At 46.6% G+C, this 18,561-nt stretch overlaps 1 protein-coding gene across 5 annotated transcripts in view; it reads left to right on the top strand.

Annotated features, from left to right (window-relative positions):
- The window catches only part of MGRN1 (mahogunin ring finger 1), a 52,138-nt gene that overhangs the window by 22,011 nt on the left and 11,566 nt on the right, over window positions 1-18,561 (top strand). For all 5 annotated transcript variants that reach the window (XM_071815122.1, XM_065850645.2, XM_065850644.2 and 2 more), the window contains exons 5-9: window positions 3,602-3,719; window positions 7,560-7,626; window positions 10,627-10,679; window positions 13,263-13,310; window positions 17,644-17,712. In XM_071815122.1, coding sequence (XP_071671223.1) covers window positions 3,602-3,719; window positions 7,560-7,626; window positions 10,627-10,679; window positions 13,263-13,310; window positions 17,644-17,712 — 355 coding nt within the window. The remainder of the gene's footprint in view (window positions 1-3,601; window positions 3,720-7,559; window positions 7,627-10,626; window positions 10,680-13,262; window positions 13,311-17,643; window positions 17,713-18,561) is intronic.

Below are 18,561 nucleotides of genomic sequence, written 5' to 3'. Positions count from 1 at the left end.
CTGCCAGTGATTGCAAGGTGGTTTTGTTAGACCTCCTGTTTGGATGGAGACCTGCCCCAGTGCAGTTCGAAAAGCAGCAGCCCAAATATTCAGATTTCAGCCTTTTTGCAGGGAGAGGCAGCATGTTGCTCCTCTGCTGTCCTTTATTCTTAATTCATGCTCTCTTTTCCTGTAACAACACAACTCTACAGAGCTTTTCCTCTATTGTTTGCTGTAAGCCCTCAACAGCACAGGCAGGGAATAGAAGACTTATGATTACAGCAGATGCTAACCAAAAGGATTGGGGATGAGTAGGAGGCTGCTTAGGCGCTATCGTGCAGGATACTTGCTTTGTAACAGCTTACCACATTGTCCTCCTGTACTGGAGTGTGTACTTGTGCAGTGCATCCTGTGCGTGACCTTAGAAAGGTGATCGATCTCTGTGACAGTCTGCGGTCACCTGCACTTCCAGGGCATTCGCTGGGCTGTTGGCCTGCTGGTGCTCAGCAGCCTTGGCACTGGCTGCTGACTGGAGATTTCCAGCGCTGACTGGGTGTTCAGATCCAAGTCTGATGTGTGTTTCAGCAGTGGGGACTAGGAAGTCACACAGTCCGAGGCATAAAGCTCGCTTGGTTCACTTGAGAAAGCCTCCTTGGTATTTTTGTCATACTCTTCAGCTCAGAAAATCAATGTACCTGGTTTATTTCTTTTCTCAGGGGTGGTGAGAGCAGCAAGTCTATGTGAGTGTTGTTCTACTTTATCCTTGGAACAGTGTTACTTGCTTTCCTGTTGTAGACTGGCTTGGGCTTCTGGTGCTGTAAGTGCAGGTTCCCCAGCTTTCCTGGCACTCACATCAGCATGTTTACACCCCTGTCCCAGCACTGCTGTGGTGCATGTCATCCAGGCAGTTGCTGACCTCCACTCTCTCCTCTGCACTTCGTTTCCAGTAGGTTCCTGACTTGCTGTCACCTTAGATAAGTCACTCTTCCATCCCCAGGTTTTCCAGCCATAGAGGGGGAATTAGTGCCTCTCTGCAAAGCCGGGAAGCTTTGAGAATGCCACAAATGGAGCTAGATACAGGCTTGCTCTATTCATTGTGCTTGACAACTCAGTAAATAAAACTTCACTCAATTGCTCGCTCTGTAATTCACACATAAAAGACCTGTCATTCTGATCTCTCCCACACCATGCTTTAAATGTGAAGGATGGAGTGAGGCCTTCTAGTAAGGCAGCACAATTTCAGCGCAGTACAGAATGGTCTTTGAGGGTGAGGTATTGTCAGAAATAACATAATGCACCTGCCTTGGCAGGAAGGGTGGAGCACATGTGGTGGACCTTCCTCATGGCCTTCTAGAGTTTAACATGGATCTTGTGATACTTGATGAGCCTTCTGAATCCTTAAAGAGTGCAGGAACTACACTCTTTCCAGAGGAAGACAGCAGGAGACCCCGTTTTTTTCCTCCTTGGGTTTGAGAGGAATTAATAAATATTCATCATCTTTTGGCATCCAAGTTCTTATACGTTAGGCTGCAAAATGCATCCTAATCACTGTGCTTTAAGGCCTGAGTCCCGGAGGGCGGCCTGCTGGCGCTGTGGTCTCTTGCACTCTGGCAGCAGGTAGGCAGGCCTGTAGCTTCCCTGTAGCTCTTGAGTGTAAAGTGTCCACAGCATCTCTTGAAGCTGAGTTTTAAGGTTCAGGCACGTCCTCTCTAATCACCTCTGCTGTCCTCCAGCCCAGTCTTTGCATGTCTGGTGTGATGCTCAGTTCTGCAGTTCTTGGTTGACTCTGCACCTTGGGTTTTTCCCATGGCTTTTGCTTCCCGCCTCTGGAAGTGAGCTGCCCAGCCCTCTTGCTCCTTGCTTACAGAAACCAGGAGCCATCATCTTGGAGGTTTTGTGTTGCCATCTCTTTCTGGTGTGCTGCACTCCTCCACAAAGTGTGGTTAGACTGAGGAAGCTTAGAGCTTTCTAACCTTTTCTTACATACCTTGTGGTTTGTAAGCTATGTCTATGTTTCAGAACAGCTGAATGTCACCAGAAGTACAGAATCCTGTTTTTCAAGCAAGGATTCTCTTTTCTTTGCCCCTCTGCATGCTCTGTTAACTGCTCTGTACTGAATCAGTCACGTCAAATGCTTTGATCTTCTCTGGTGTTACCTCCTTCTCAGGGCTGGCAGTAGCACTGCCCATGTTCTTCTTTGAGAAAAGAGACCTTGAAAATCTGAGGAGCTGATTGTCAGGGGATCCTTTGTGATATCCCAGGCTGAACTAAGCTAAAACTCTGCCTAAATTTCCTGGTGCTAATGTGACACCTTTCCCTGGAGCCTGTCCCTGGGCTGTCTGGTTGATCAAGAACAGTGACAAGCAGGTTTGAACAGTCAGCGAGGCTTCAGTGTGCGGTGGCTGGAGGCCAGTGCTCTCCCAGTCTCACTGTGTGAAGCTCTGCTTAGGAAGTGATGGTTAGTATGCAGAAGAGATAACATCCCATGACTTTAACCAGCTGTTGAAGGCTTTCTGGTGGAGCTGGAGCTAGACCTGTCTTGTCACTGTGTCAGGGAGGTTGTCATTTCTGCAGCGTAAGCTTCTTGGGCAAGGGATCTCACTTTCTCTCCAGTTTGTCAACACACTCCAAACACATGGTTGGTGGCTCAATAACAAAGGCTTTGGTGCTAAAACCAGTTTCAGATGTTCCCACCCTGCTTTGCAGTTCACTGCCTCCTCTCCTGTGCCACAATTAGCATAAGAGAGGCTGTGCACATCCAGCTCAAGTCACCCTCCAGAAAGCAGTGAAAACTTCTGATCCTGTTTTGTCCCTGAAGCCCACTGTGAATCACACCATCCTTAGCAATGGTCAGCAGGAAGTGGAACGTCTCTCAAGGGGCAGACAACACTGGGTGGGATCTGGGTGCAGAAGATGTTGGATGATAGCTACAGTCTCATTCCAGAGATATTCATCCCAGCTTTGCAGGGCTGGCATTTCAGTGCTGGCTTCAAAACAGTGGAAGAATTGTCACTCTTCTCTAGGTGGTCAGCATGGAGGACTGGCTGGTGTCTCTCTGTGGTGTTGGTAGCCCTGCAACACCTCTGGGGAAGCACATGAGGAACAGAGGGGTGAACTGGAATGGCTTTTGCTTACCAGGATGGTGGCGAACCAAGCGGCATTTCTACTGCAGAGTTGTCCCGCAGGGGTATGGGAGAGCTTTCAGTGCTGTGTTGGATTGTGTGTTTTTTCTGTTAGATCATTGCTCATTCTTCCTGGGTTTCCTGCAGAAAATAAGACACTGGGCTGAAAGCCAGTGTTGCCTAGGCCCTAGATTTAGTGAGCTAGCCTTTGCCAGGCTGCTGCACCCCACTCTACTCTGACATTCAGTGTTTCCAGGCAGGTCAGTATGGATCCAAACAGACCTCGCCTGCCTGCGCTGCTTTCCATTCCCTGTGCTCACCTTCTTGCTTTCACCTTTCCCTTTTTGTATCCACACTGAATGGCTGCCAGTCCCTGCCAGCTCTGCCTCTTAGAGCTGCCACTTGTGATCCCTGAAAGGCGGACAGGCATGAATGAACAATAGCATAGCAGAGAGCAATAATTTGTTACAGCAAGTTTTCTTTTTCCCCCCTTTCTTCAGATACAGCACAAAGAATCCCTCTCTGCAGTCGGAGACAGTTCATTACAAGAGAGGGGTAAGCCAGCATTTCTCCCTGCCTTCCTTCAAGATTGATTTCTCAGACTGGAAGGATGATGAGGTAAGTCTGTTCTCAGTGTCCCCTTCCCACAGCCCTGTTGTCCCAGAAACACTAGACTCCATTCAGTGTTACGAAATTATGGCTGGAAGGCCCCCTCTTGTTTTGTGGGTATGAGACGACTGGGGCCCTGGGAGGAGCAGGTATGAACAGTGTGGGAACTTGGCAGGTAGATCAGGCAAACAGGGAAGAAACCCAACAAAGCGACTTTTGCTGTTGCTGATCAGCTGGCATCCCAACATCTGGTGTAGGCGGGAGGCTGCAGAGATTGGCACTGGAGCTCTTCTGGAGGAACCTGCCACTTCTCAGCCTGGCTCTCCCTGCAGCCAAAGGACTTGTGGGAAAAAATGTCTGTCTTGGTCTCTCAGTTTTGGTGCTTGGTGTTTGTTTGTTTTGGTTTTTTGTTTTTGTTTTGTTTGTTGGTCCTCTGTAACAGCAGTTTCCAAAGTGGGGTGCATGCAAGACAATTCATTGAGGTGAGGGAACAACTTCAGTAGTACATGTGTATATCTTAGAAATAATAAATATACATATATTGGGAGTATGTGTTCTAAATTTTTTGCTGATGGGGTGAATAGTCAAAATAGTTTGGAGGCCACTGCTCTGGAAGAGTCCTGTTCTCCTTAAGGACCACATCCACATTATTGCTTGTAGCAGTACAGTGTTCTGGGGGGACACTCTCCCTTTTGGGGCAGATTCACACTGTTGCATTAATGCTGCATAAGGCAATGCCTTTCTCCTTTTAGTTTAACCCATAACTGCAAACAGATGAAGGCTTGGTTTTAATTAAGCTCTGTGGCTTTTACTACATAGAAAGATCTGTGGAGTCCTATTAATTTTGGTATCTTTGCAAAATTCCAGCGCAGGCAATAACTCTGCTTCTTGAGCCTCCGAACTTTGGCCCAAGGGCTTCCACTGCATGTGATACAGGGCAGGGAGGCCTCATTCTTTCCCCTGCTCTGTGCCGAGTTGCCGTAACTGATTTCTCATGCGAAGGAATCAGTCTCTAGTTGCTGCTAATACATTTGTCCCTGTGGATCCCTCTCCCAGGTCAACACTGATGCAGCATTCATTACCTGACCCAAGCCTGTACGAGAGTATTGTGTGTGTGAGCCCTGGTAGATAACTCTACCTATTAAAAACCAAAACAAAACGGAAGGGAAAAGTAGTCTTTCATGTATTTTGAAAAGATTGAATAGCTATTGTCTTGAAGTTACAGTTATAACTCTAAACAGTCCCATGCCTTAACATACCATGGCGCTTACCAAGAGCCTGCGGAGTCTGGTCTCCTGATGTCTTGGCTGCTCTGCCAATATATGATTTCACAAGTTCAGCCTACAAAGCCTGGAAGAGCTGCTTTTCAATCCCGTCTGTCATCTGAGAGAGCTGGAAAGTAGAAGCTCAGATCCCTTTCTTCTTAAAGAACTGAGAAGCTTAATTTTCACTTTTGTTCCTGCCAGCAAGGTTTTGACTTGAGTACTAAAGTCATGTCTCTTTGACAGCTTAAAAAGAGAGATGCTGTGGAAAAGTAAGCTTCTAGCTCCCTTTGACTGATTCTCCTGTATCCTCTGTCTCCTCTTTTTCATTGGTGTTACTGGGAGCTCCGGTTGTGGAGACAATGCGGCACAAGCACCGTGATTCATAGGAGTTTCTTATCCAAAGAGGGAAGTGTGTTATCACTTGGCTGTGTACAATTGTGTGCTTCAGGTTACTTTCCAGCTTTGTATTTGGTGTTGCCTCAAACCCCAGATTTATTTCGTATTTGTACTTAGTGTAATACTCACATATGATGTAGTTCTTGGCTGGTCAAAAGAAGGGGAAATAATGTTATATTGGGTTGTTATGTGGAAAGCTTTATGAAAGTTTACTTTGTCTTCATAATATATTGGTTTGCTTGGAAGTTATAGAGTATGGCTTGTGTTGAGACAGTTGTTTTCAAGTCCCTAAAAATTAATGTGAAATGGACCCTTAAAGAGGCCTTTTGTTCAAGAATGCAGAGGTTTGTATCGTAAAGCAACCAAAAATCTGCAATGTGACTTTCCCTTCAAATGGACAAACAGTAACTCCTGTCGTACAGTTATAAATCAGAGCAGGAAGCAAAGCACAACCATAAGCTTCTTTCAGCAATTTTAATCAATTGTCCTCGATGAAATTTCCCTCTGTGGCATGCCATAATGTTTCAAAAATGCAAGCTGGAAAATAGTGGCTCAATGAGTCTCTTCTGTAACAAATACTGAGAAGTTAAATGAGATTTATGCGTTCGCTCTGTTACTCTGCTGTTTTAGAAAGAGAATTGGTCCTAGTAGTTTAGAGGAGGAATAAAATGTAAAACCATCCTAAAGGATGAAAATTAACATCCCTCAAGATTGAAGACTAGGTAGGTCAAATCTTTCAGCACATGTCTTTCAGCACATGCATTGTGTTTAGAATCAGTGCGCACACTGCAAGGGGCTGTGTGTGTGCACAGAGCTTGGTTACACAGCTCAGAGTCGCTTCAAGAAAGCTCTGCAGACGCTGAGCGGTCCCAAAGGTGTGCAGCGTGCAGCTATGGGCAGAGGAGCAGGGGACTTGCGATTCCGTCCTCCCCTGCGCCTGCCGTGGAGGCTGCTGAGCTGTTGCCGTCCAAAGCATGTGCCTGCAGCTCTTGCAGAGGCACAGCTGTATGTCTAATGGGCCACGACACATGTGGCAAGCAGCAGCTGACTGGGTACATCAGCTCTAAGTGTGCAGTTTTTCATTTCAGGATGAACGTTTAGGTTGTAATTCATTGGAGGAGGAAACGTTTTCGGCTACGTTAAGGCTCACGGTGAGGGTCACCTTCCCTCCAGTCTGGGTGTTTAGGGTTGTCGTTTGGGCCAATGTCACTGGCTATCTCGATAGTTTATCTTTTGAGGGACTGGCTGGAGAAAATTGTGCTGCAAATGATGTTGGGGCTGCAGAAAAGGGAGGGAAGCCCTGAAGCATGACTTGGAAAACTGAAAACAGACTACCTGGAGCACCATGGTGAAATGACATCTTTTCCTCTCTTGGCAAGAGATGAAACAAAAAGCCTCAAGTAATTAACAAAAAAACACCAGAAATCCAGTCTCTGAGCCACTTGTGTTCCTGGCATAGGACAGTGTTTGTAAGGTTACATTTTTCTTGTGTTTGTATGATGACATGGAGCTTTTGAAGTGCAGGTCAAAGAAAGAAATTGAGTCTGTTTTCCTTGCACTCAAATGAGATCTTAAATTTTCACTCTTGCCAATTTGAAGGTCAAGGACCTGAATTTGGTAACATGCCAAGAGATGGAAATTAGTCTGGTGTTTCCTTAAAGTGTTGTGTGAGCTTGAAATTTTGCAAGTTTTTCTCTACTACTCCAAGAGCTTCATCCAGAGCCGGAGTTTCTTTTGTGGTGTAGGGAGCATAACGCATGCTGCTGTGCTACAACCAGTATTGCCTACCATACACAAGCAAAATTAAGGCACTAGATATATTTTGAGAAACTTATCCTACTACAAATCACTCAGGAGACTTTTAGGATGCACAAATTAGTGAGAATTAAATACTATATAAAATTCAAGTGGAGATCCTATGTTTTGCTAGCCATGGCTGGTGTTAAGTGCCATGTCAGTGTATATATGTTGTAGTTATTCTGATTGACTCCCTTTGAAAGCTGGTGTCTGAATTTTAAATCCTCCTGCTCTGTCGTCTCCTTTTGAGACCACGGACTGGAGGTCCGTCAGAAGGGACCTTCCTTAATTCCTCTGATCTTAACTCCTCTGATGTTAACGCTATCTCGAGCGTTGTCTTCAGGCAAGCCTGCTGTGAATTATCTAAACTTATCTCATTTTTTTCCTTCAGCTGAACTTTGACTTGGACCGTGGCGTGTTCCCTGTGGTCATCCGAGCGGTGGTGGATGAAGGGGATGGTAAGCATGGGGTGTGCTCCCTGGGTCATCTTCTTGCTCTCTTTGAGGTTAGGTGACTCCTTCAGGACAGGCCTCCTCCTGCAATGATTAAAACATTTTGCTTGTAACAAAGGCTTGGGGAGCCTTTCCAGAATAAAAATATTTCAGGGGTTCATCTTAACTTCCCTGTATTAAAGGGGCCCAGCTAACCACAAGTTCTTACATTAAAAACATGCTTTTAAAAACAGCCTTCAGTTTTTACAGGAAAAATGGTCAGATGTTTAGTGTTGGGATAGGGTTTATGAGAACTCCTGGCTTTGCCACCAATGCCAGGCACAAATTGGAGTTTACATTGACTTTTGCATAAGCAGCTTGTAAGGCAAGGAGGGAGTTGGTGTTTTCCCCTCTTTGAGGGATAAGTTGTCTCCATAAAAGCTCTATGTAACTGTAGAGGGAGCCTTCCTCTAGGAGCGGTCAGAGAAAAAGAAATGGCTTTAAAATGCTCAGGCCACTGTGCAACCCAATACAGTTTCATTCAGCAGTTTAAAATTCTCCTACTTTTTCTAAAGAGTGCTTAATGGTTACAATAAAAGAATGTAATCTTTGATGAGAAATAATATTGTTGATTATTTTTAAAACACATTGCCTTTTTGGAGAGGAAAGTCCAGTAAGTATTTAGATTGTTACTCACCTTGCACAGTGTGCTTTTGCACTCTGTGTGTTTGCACTTACTCTGAGCATCAGCAATGAAAAGGGCACAAAGAAGTCAACATCTATTTTTAAATTGGGGACTGTTGTGGTCAGCAGGACCTGCATTTCCCTTCTGCATTTTGTAACATTTTGTACAAAATTTAAGAATCATTAGAAATTAAACAATCCATGGTTGATTGCATTGTTAAGCACAGTCACTTGTTCAGGTTATGTTACAGATGTGAAGGTGCCCAGAAACTCATTGCAGTATTTTACAGTCCTCCAAGCAGAGTGAAATATAACTGGATGAACCAATGTAAAGTGTGACTAACAAAACACAGCACAACATAAAGGAAATTCTTTCTAAAGTGCATCTATTTTTAGTGATTTCAGGCACCGTTAGTAAAATTGACAGATATGTGTATTTCTTGACCATAAATATAAAACCCCTTCCTCTGTTCATGCAGCTTTTGGCAAGGTATTTGTACTTTCTGATGCTGGGCATGCGTAGAATGACCAAAAATAGAACAGGAGACAGCATGGGAAGCATACATTCATGCACGTACTGTGCCCAGCCTTAGCCAATAGTGTACTGTCATCTATTTTAATAATCTGGAAGGGCAATTGCTTTTAAATCCTCTCCCGGAAAGAACATCAGCACAAAAATATGTGACACTTGAGCAAGATTTGAGGAAATTGTTGTGTATTTTGGTTCTTTTTTAATGGATGGGGCTGGAAGGAGATGGCCTTGCGTGTTTGGAGCACCTGGAAAATTACAGGTGGCCTGTAACTGCTTGTGTGAAATAAAATTGAATGGCAAATTAAAATAGCAATCAGTGAGATGTTGGTTTGGTCTGAGTCCTGCCAGGAGATGTTTGCGCGCCTTGCAGAACGTGAGCCTGCGGTGTGAGCCCTCTGCCGCTCCTGCCAGCGGGATCGCTCTCGGGGAAAGCACAGAAACCCTTTGGGGAGGGAAGGTGCTGGGCAGAATGGGTGGCACAGCTCCAGCTTCAGCCGTACATACTGCCCGGGGGCCACAGGGGTGTGCAGGGAGGCGATGTCTGTTCTCTCTTGGCTGTTCAAACTGTGGAGAGGGACCTGAGTGTCATTTACTGAGCTGGAACAGCCTGGCTCTTGGCTGGCAGTGGGAGGAGCAAGCAGACGAATTCCCAGTTTCAGCCCTCTTTTCACAGAATCACACAGAATCACACAATGCCATTTCTGCATGCCATTGTGTTCTTCATTACACCCAAATTGCCATGGCAGATCTGCAGGTGCAGACTTTCTCCGCCCGCATACTGCTGTTTCCAAACATGCGCTTTGTGCCACAGTCCAGTGACCATTCCTCTTGTTCTCTCTGCTGTTGTGGGGGCCCTCGGGAAGCTGTCAAGCTCGTTTCCCTTTTAGACAACGCAGGAGCTGCTTCCTTCAGCTCTTGACTTTCTGGCACAGAGCTGATGTTGTGCGCAGCTCCTCTGCACATGCTGAGCGCAGCCCGCGTACTTGTCGGTCCAGGCAGGGCGAGGTGCTCACATCCTTCCCTCGGTGACTCTTCACAACCTCCACCTCCCAGTTCCATATGATGAGTCTGAACATAATTAAGCAAAAGGGTCCAACCAGTTGGAGCTGAACAGAGTCTTAGTCTTGAGCCAGAGAGACTGGGATTGTATTATACCTCAGCTTCTTCTGTTCTGTATTTGCTGAGGGAGCCATGGATGCAGTACAGAAACCTCCAACAGCCCCTTCTCAGTGCTGTTGGATTAAGAGGGAGGCTTTGGGTTTGGAAGAGGGAAGACATGATGTTTGTCTTTGGGAAGAGAAACGGACAGAGATGTTTCAGTGTCCAAAACTAGTATGAGAAATTAATGTTTTATAAGTATGTCAGATTAGAGTGAAATAAAGCGATAAGTACCAGAGCTGAAAATGCTGCCAATTGCTCTTAATCCAGACGGATTTATTAATCTCCATGATAAATTCAGGTAATTAAGAACAGGGGTTTAAGGGGAGAGCAAAATCTCACAGAGCGCTTTGTTTTATTTTCCCTTTCCAACCTCTGAGGACAAAGTGGGATAGTTTGGAGCAGCCCAGGTAACGAAGGCGTGTCTGGGTAGGCCCATCACAGAGCCCAGCAGGGTTTCGTTCTTGCTCTGCAGGAGTGTGAGATGAACCAACCTGGCGACAAGATAAGAAAAGTTCTAAATTGCAAGAGGAGATGAAAATAGAACAGATGGCAATTTAGAAATTGTGAATGGACTAAAATTCAGCTTGGAGTAGTTTTATATTTGTACTGTTTTCAGGGCTTAACCAGGACTGCTCTTTGTCTTTTTGCAGTGGTGGTTGAGGTGACAGGTCATGCCCATGTTCTTCTGGCTGCATTTGAAAAGGTAAACGAGTTCTTTTTTTCCCCTCTGTCCCTATGTTTGTAGATGTAAACATTTCCATGGGTCATTAGTTTGTATTTATAAAACACTTAGCACAATGGAGTCCTGGCCCGTGACTGGGGTTCCTAAGCACTATTGTAGGACAAATAATTGCTTGCAGCAGCTCTTGTGCAGCCTGTAATTATCATTTGTACCTGAGCTGATCACTCAGCTAATTGTAGCTGGTGTTTCCTGTGTTTTGGGAGCAAGTATGTCTCAGTGCCTGGGATGCTGAGGGTGGAAGGTGTTGACCATGGCTGCTACCGTGCAGTTTTCCAGGGCCTCAGTGTCCAGATCTATTGCACCATCGTTTGGCCTTAGATTATACATAGGACCAAGCCCTTTTAAAGAATTAGGATACATCCTATCCTACATAAAGACTTTGAGCTCCCCTACTTTTGGTAGTACATTTGATATAGCCAGCTGCTGCCTACATGGTAAGGCTAAGCCAAGCTGTATGCAAAAGCCTGGATAAGAAAGTCTCTTCCCATGATAACTGGACCCCAAAAACAGTTGCAAGGTCCATAACTGCACCACATTGTGTCTGGTTGTGGTAATACTGCTGACACGTATCCTGGGCAAGAGACACTTGTAGTGACACGCTAAGATGAGCCAAGAAATGCAGGAGCAGAGCTGGGCATGTGGAGGGGAGCAACATCAGTGCTGTGCTGTTAGAAATTCCCCGCTTCCAGGCTGGCACATGGACTGACTTCTGTTTCTAAATCTGCTCGGTTCCTGCTGTATCCCTGAGCAAGTTGCCAGGTCTTACTCTGTTTGTCCTGGGTGGATAATGGGGATGGTGACAAACTGAGTCAGAGGGCATGGGAAGTACACTCAGTTCTGAGGGAGCCCTGTAGCCGAAAAATGCTCTGAAGTGTTCTAGGTTGCTTTTTTGTTGGACTCTGTATGTGAAGAAGATGAGTTTTCCTCTGCTAGAAAGTTGCTCTGAGCACTGGCTCTGGAGGTGGTTCTGCTCCTGACAGAGATCTGTCAGAAATGAAATGAGCAGCTGCAGCACCCCTGGGACTAGGACAGGGATGTTATTCTTCTAGCTTCCTGCGCCAGCTGATCTGGAAAAACAAAACACGCTGGAATCCCTCAGTCGTTGTTCAGCAGTGCCTGGGAGAGGACAGTGTGGGCAGTGTGTCCTTGGGGAAAGCTGTAGTGTTTGAAGCCCATGTGTTGTCTTGGTAGGAAAATGCTGTAAGTGCAGACCCCCTAGCCTTGCCAAATGGTTGTTCAGCCATTTCTGGGGAGAGAAGAATAGATGAGACCACCAGCTGCCTGCATGTTACAGCCTGATTTTGAAGTATTCTCTGCATGTTTGCCTTCTTCATCTGCGAGACTCACTTCTGCTTCTGCTTCCCTGGCTATTGCCTTCGTAACTTTTTGGTTGTAGCCAGACTCAGATTAGACTTTAGATCTGAAGATGCGAGTATGATTTCTGTGTACAAAGGAGTGTGTCTAGTTGCTGTTTTCCAAGTATCCAAACATAGTGCTGTTGCAGTAAGCCCAGCCTCTGTGGTCAGGGAGTAGAGCTCATGCTGGGGTCTGAATTTGTCCCAGCTTCCCATTCTAGCATCTCATGGCAAGAACTTGATAATAGCACCTTATGGAAAGTGGGAGAATGCACACGTTTTGGGAATATATTGGCATGAGGGCAGAAGTGACACTTTGGAAATTCCTGCTGGAGTTTCCCCTAGATCTCCTTTCTTGCTCTCTAGACTCTGGCAGAGGAGGTGGTTTGATTCAGTTTAGTTGGCCATTGTGGATGATGGAGAAAATAGAAATAACACACCATTCCTATCACTAGTTCTGAATAGTTCCAGTCCTGCCTGCTGCCACTGAGCAGATGAGAGGCTCGAGGTGGTCTCCACAGCTCTGGAGGTGGCAATGTGGAACACATGTAACTTGTTTCTGACTCTGTCCAGTGGACAAGCCTTGTTCTCAGCCTCACGCCAGCCCCTGCTCTCTTGGGTCTCTGCCCTCAGGAGTGGCTCTGAACTGGGTGTTATTTAGGGTGTTAACAAATGTCCTCTGCCAAGTCTTGCTGGACTTGCTGAAGAAGTGTTTGTACCCAGCTGGACTGCTTGCAGCCTGAAAGCATCCAGTGTGCCAGTGGATTCCTGTGTATGCTCTGACCCAATTCAGCCAGGTTTAACTTGAGCCAAGTTCAACTAGCTCTGCACTGGAGCAGACAAGGAGCACTCCGATACTTTGTTCCACCAACTCCGCTGGGAATTATTGCCCTTCAGGCTGTTCTGCTTATCGCAGAATCACAGAATGGTTCATGTTGGAAGGGACCTCTGGAGATCATCTAGTCCAACCCACCTGCTAAAGCAGGTACGCCTAGAGTAGATCACACAGGAATGTGTCCTGGTGGGTTTTGAATGTCTCCAAAGAAAGAGACTCCACAACCTCTCTGGGAGAGGTTATACAAATACCACCCTCCCCTTAGCTAGCAGACACCAGCTCTGACCATGAGTGTGTTTTACTCTTAATTTGTACACTTCAGCTATCTAATGCATTTCCTTTTTTTCCTGCTAGCATGTTGATGGCAGTTTTTCCGTGAAGCCGTTAAAACAGAAGCAGATCGTAAGTACCTGTTTCCTGTCTACTGCTTGATTAAAGACTGGTGTCCCACAGGTGCCCGACTCTACCCAGTGAGAAGCTTTGTTCACTGAGAGCCCAAGATCTCACCTCGTTAGCTCAGATATCACAAGCAAAACCAGTCAGCTGCTGGCAGCCCTTAGTGTTGGGTTGGTTGTTGCACAGCCAGGTGTGTGTTGGGGTAGCAGATCTGGCAGCATGGGACCAGCAGAGCCATCGTGCAGGTCTCTGTGCTCCTCAGGGAGGCAGGCACTCTATATAGATCCAGTCTGCCCTATATGTTCCTGCCTTGCTGGCATTTGTTGCTTGGATACAAAACTGGCGAAGTGCAGTACTGATGCTTCATTTCTGTATAGGTGTGAGTAAATCAGGTTTGCTTAAGTGCTGTACATGTTAAATAGCATGCAGTGTATCTGTGTATTGACACTGCCTGATCTTCTTAGGTTCTGTGTTTGTGGTGTGGAAGAATATCTTTGCAAGCTCCCACTGTCCTACCTGGGGACTGAAAGCTGTTGGTTTTCCACACGTGTATGTGTTAAGATCCCATCATGTCTTCTCACTGCACAAGCTTCTTTGCTATACCCGTGGTATATTTGGAGCAATCCTGGGGACTGAGACCTTTTGGCTCATCTTGTGTGTCTCCCTACGAGTATCCTGGGACTTGAGTAGTCACAGACATGGTGTTGCTGTGAAGCTGTTGTTTATGTACCAGACTGCATGGGTTACGAGGTTAAGGGAAGGAGGGAGACTGGCAAACAGGCAAATGTTAGGGATCTGTAGTCCTTTCATAGCCTATCCCGGTGTGATGTGCAGAGGCTGTGGACTGCCTTATCAAGATAAAAATAGCATCCAGTCTTGCATAGAGAGAAATACATAATCAACTGCAAACTCCTAAGATTGCCAAGAGTTTCATCTCCCAAAAGGAAATCTGGTAGTGATCCTGCTGCAAGGATCAGCTTGACATGTCTTGGAGAAAGAGATGAGATTTTGGTGGTTGATCCCTTTCACCTCTAGATGTGTGCTGTGTTTCTGCCATAAATGTGTTTGACTTCAGCTGCTTGTGATTGATGGATAGGGTTTTCTGATCTGAATTTAAAGCCTTTTAGTATCAAGAAGGTCATTAAGTGCCTTGATTAGACACTTTTTGCTCTAAGATGTTTCTTCCAGCCCCCAGATCAGAAAAGAGACACTGAACAATGTCAGTTAATCATATATCAACATTGCATTTGGTAATTCACAGTCTATCTCACCAGTGCTGTGCAGAGACCCACAGCCTGTCCTTCAGACTTGCTCCTGCCCCATGGCAGCAATATTAGCCCTCACTGCCAGAGCTTTGTCCCGGTGCTAGTGGAGAGTTCACTGGTGCTCCAGCCCGACGTCTGTCCTGAGCCCCCTGTGTCCCAGGCTGACCTGCACTCCCCTCCCTCCCTTGGTGCTTAACTTGACTGTGTTGCAGCATGATCTCTTGGCTGGCTGATTGATCTGGGTGCCACAAGTATTTTTAATAAGAGACAGACATAACCTGCTGCGGAAAGGAGTCTATAGAGTGTGCAAAGGCAGGTTTGTAGTGGGAGGATCCAGGAGAGCCATGGCTCTCGAGGGAGATCTTGTGGGCAGCGCTGGAGGAAGCCGCCTGAGCACTGAGGGTGCAGAGTGGTGTCATGTGTGTGGTGCCTCTGCCTCACATATTCTTCTGATCAGAAAAGAACATTCGTTAATTGATTTAAAGCTGCTCATTTATCTTGCTTGCAAGTTTGGGGGGGATTTTTACTTTTTAATTCCTTACAACAGTGCTTAGTTCTCTGGGTCGGTGTTAGGTTACTGTGCACACTAACACAGTGTGTACCGTTCTCCATTTAGCACTCTGGGTTCCCCAAATGGAGGGTTGTCTTGCTGGAAGTTCCCACCCTGCCACAGGATGGTTAACTGTCTCCTGCAGCAAAACAGGATGTGCTTGTCTGTCTTTACTGGCAGAGCATGGAACCTACCCACTCAGTGTTCGGTTGTGGCTACTGTTTCTTTTATTGGCAGTTTGTAAAATGTAATGCTTACATGTTCTCTCTCATGGCTTTTAAAATAGAAGGAAGCTCTTGCTAGAAGAACATACAGTACCACTGAAAGTGAGGTAGCATCTGTACCTATAAGAGCATAGAGCAGAGGTATAGGCTATCTGTCTGAAGTAAACCATCTGTATAGCGTTGTACGTTCTTCCCCATCACTGCTTTTCTTTTGCCTTCCCCTCCTTGCCATTGCCAGGATTCCCAGGTACCTTTTGTGTGCATCAATCTCTAAAGCTCTTTGGGAGTAGGAGGCAGCAGCTAATGAGCTGAACTGCTTGATTCTCTCAGCTGAGGTCAGTTCTAATATACCAACCTGTTTGAAGAAATACAACACTGATGAATGCGAACAGATGGGTCAGCAGAAAAACATGACCTGGGCTTGGCTCCTGTGTGCATCACCTGGGGCTGTACATAGCAACAGAAGCCTTTGGAAGGATGACAAGGTACAGGGTTGGAGAAGCGTGAAGGTGAAGGATGGCATTGTGTACAGTCACCTACTCCATCTTATTTACTCCTACTGTTTTAAAACCTAGAGATCTTACTAGAAAGAGCCATGTTGCGCTGTCCACCTTTTTCCTGCTGGGACAGGAGCTTCTCGAGGCTTTTAGAGTCTGGCAGCAAAACTGCACAGACTCTGGTTTTTCCCTTCCTGACCTCTTCTATGCTTTGAGCTGACCACTTCTGCACTCACTGTTGCCCATCGTGATCATCTGAGGAGTCAGGATGCTGTAACAAGGCTCTGTTTGAAATGTCGAGTTACAAAGGAACAAATCCCACATAATTGTTCCCAAACTTCCTGGGTGAGCTACGAGCCACTGCAGAGGATTTTGCTCAGCAGTCCAACATCTGACCTCACTGCCTGGAAATGCAGGCCCAGAACAGATTGTCTGTAAGCTGCATGCTGCGTTAAACAGGGTGACTCTGGAATTAGTTTGTTAAAGCTGCTGCATCCCAGCTCAGAGTATTTCTGAACTGGCAAACGGGCTGGATATGGCGAGCTCCTGCCCCCATCTTGACATGTGATGTCTTCTGCAGCACTGAAATCCCATGGCATAGTCATTACACTTCTGAGCACCTGGCTTGACAAAAGGAAAAGAGAGAGGCCAAGTACACGTGGAAATGCCAAAAGCCCTGGAACTGACAAGCTGCTGGAGCACTGGATTCCTGGTGGCTTGATTTCAATGCATGGTGTCAACTGGGTGGTTACTGGAGATGGCAGGAAAGCATTTCCCTGTTAGATGTGTCAGTTTGATACCTTGGAACCCCTTCATGAATTTACCTGCTGCGGAGCTTTGTGCAGAGGAACTCACCCTGCTCTGGGGAAGCTGCTGCGTAGCAGCAGATCTTGGGGGGCTGATATGTTGGTGCATCCTTGTAGAGATGGTTCCTCGCAGCTGTAAGAGCCTTGTGCTGCACTTGCTGGCTAAGCTAGGAAGAGAGGACAGCACCCCACTGTGCAGAGGGGGACTTGAACTGTCAGTCTTTCTTGCCTCACTTCTTTAATTCAGCTGCTCGGGGGAGTTTACAGGCAGCTACCAGCATTTACATAAAGGCACAGCTCCGAGGAGCACGTCCCAGGGTTGGGGCTGTGAGCAACTTCCACTGTGCCTGCAGCACTTTCTGCCACCACACACCCAATTTAGAGGTGCCACCAAGGGCCTGGAGGTGGTAATAAATGACACTGCACTAATGTAGAGTTGCCGCTTGAGTAGTTCTCATGCTAAGGGAGATGGTTTCTCTGTCTTTGGTAACCTGATGTTGTGCTCCAAGGCAGTGAACAGTGAAATGATGTGCAGCTGTTGATGTGCCAGTAGTGAGCTGTTGGCACCTCACATCTCCTGAGGTTACAAAGACAGGTAGAAGTTCATTTTGGTTGAAGATAGGCAGCGCTTCACAGAAGGAAAGGACTCTGGAGGGCTGATTGCCTCTGGCTTCTTTGAGCTACGGGTACATGTTCCCTCCTGATCTCTGAGGCAACCAGAGTACTTGGTTTTTAGATTATTTTGATAGTGACGAAAGTGGCCAGTTGGGCTCCCTGCTCAGACCAGATGGGATGGGCACCACTTCTTGAGTAAGGAGAGACTCATTCTCCCAGCCATCCTTTGCAGTATTTGTTTCTGTTAACTTTTTAATGTGTCTCTGGGGGAGCTGGCTGCCATGGGTGTTACGTGGACATTTTGACACAGGAAGGAGGGAAGGTGGTCATGAAGCAGCAATGACAGAGCAGCTGGCACTCCAACTGTTGTCTTCTTCCCTAGGTTGACCGGGTGAGCTATCTGCTTCAGGAGATCTACGGCATCGAGAACAAAAACAACCAAGAGACCAAGGTAAAAGCACTCAGAAAGCTCCTGCTCCCTGAGCTGTGGGTTTCCAGCCCCCACCCTCTGCTTTTGAGCTTAACAATGTGACTTGGCAGAGCAACATGGAAGTGCTTCCCAGAATGACTGTCTCTTCTCCCAGGCAGTTAGCAATAGGACAAGGGGACATGGGCTTAAACTCTGCCAGGGGAAGTTTAGGCTGGATATTAGGAAGAAGTTCTTTATGGAGAGAGTGATCAGGCATTGGAATGGCCTGCCCAGGAAGGTGGTGGACTCGCCGTCCCTGGAGGTTTTTAAACTGAGATTGGACATGGCTCTTAGTGCCATGATCTAGTAAATGGGCTGAAGTTGGACCAAGGGTTGGACTTGATGATCTCTGAGGTCTTTTCCAACCTAGCCAATTCTGTGATTCTGTGATTCTGTGATTTGTGTCATTCCTGCAGGTGCTGAAGAAGACCAGGGATGGCAGGTCCTCACTGTCGTAAGACCCAAACAGTCAGTGGAGTTGTGCTGAGATAATTCTAGACAGCGTTACATTCTTGAGGATGTTTGGTGGGGCTGGGATTGCTGGGAGCAAAGGACATCAGTGCCCTGTGGGTGTTTCAGAGCACTGATTTTTAGGATCACTGCCTCTCTGCAGTCAGGGCAGTCATGCCTGGTGTCTGTGCTTTGCTCCTATGGCTCCTTCATCTTCTTCTCTTTGGTGGGGCACTGCAGGCTTCTGTAGCACTGCAGAGAGCTGAGCTCCCTAGGGCTTGCCAGTGTCTCGAGAGCAGCCTGCATTCCCCAGTGTGCAGGAGAGCAGCATCCATAAGGGATATATATGTGAATGCCATAACTAGAAACATTGCCTGTCTT

Source organism: Patagioenas fasciata, chromosome 15 (assembly GCF_037038585.1).
Source record: "Patagioenas fasciata isolate bPatFas1 chromosome 15, bPatFas1.hap1, whole genome shotgun sequence".
NCBI lineage: Eukaryota > Metazoa > Chordata > Aves > Columbiformes > Columbidae > Patagioenas > Patagioenas fasciata.
This window is presented reverse-complemented; position numbering and strand designations above follow the sequence as displayed.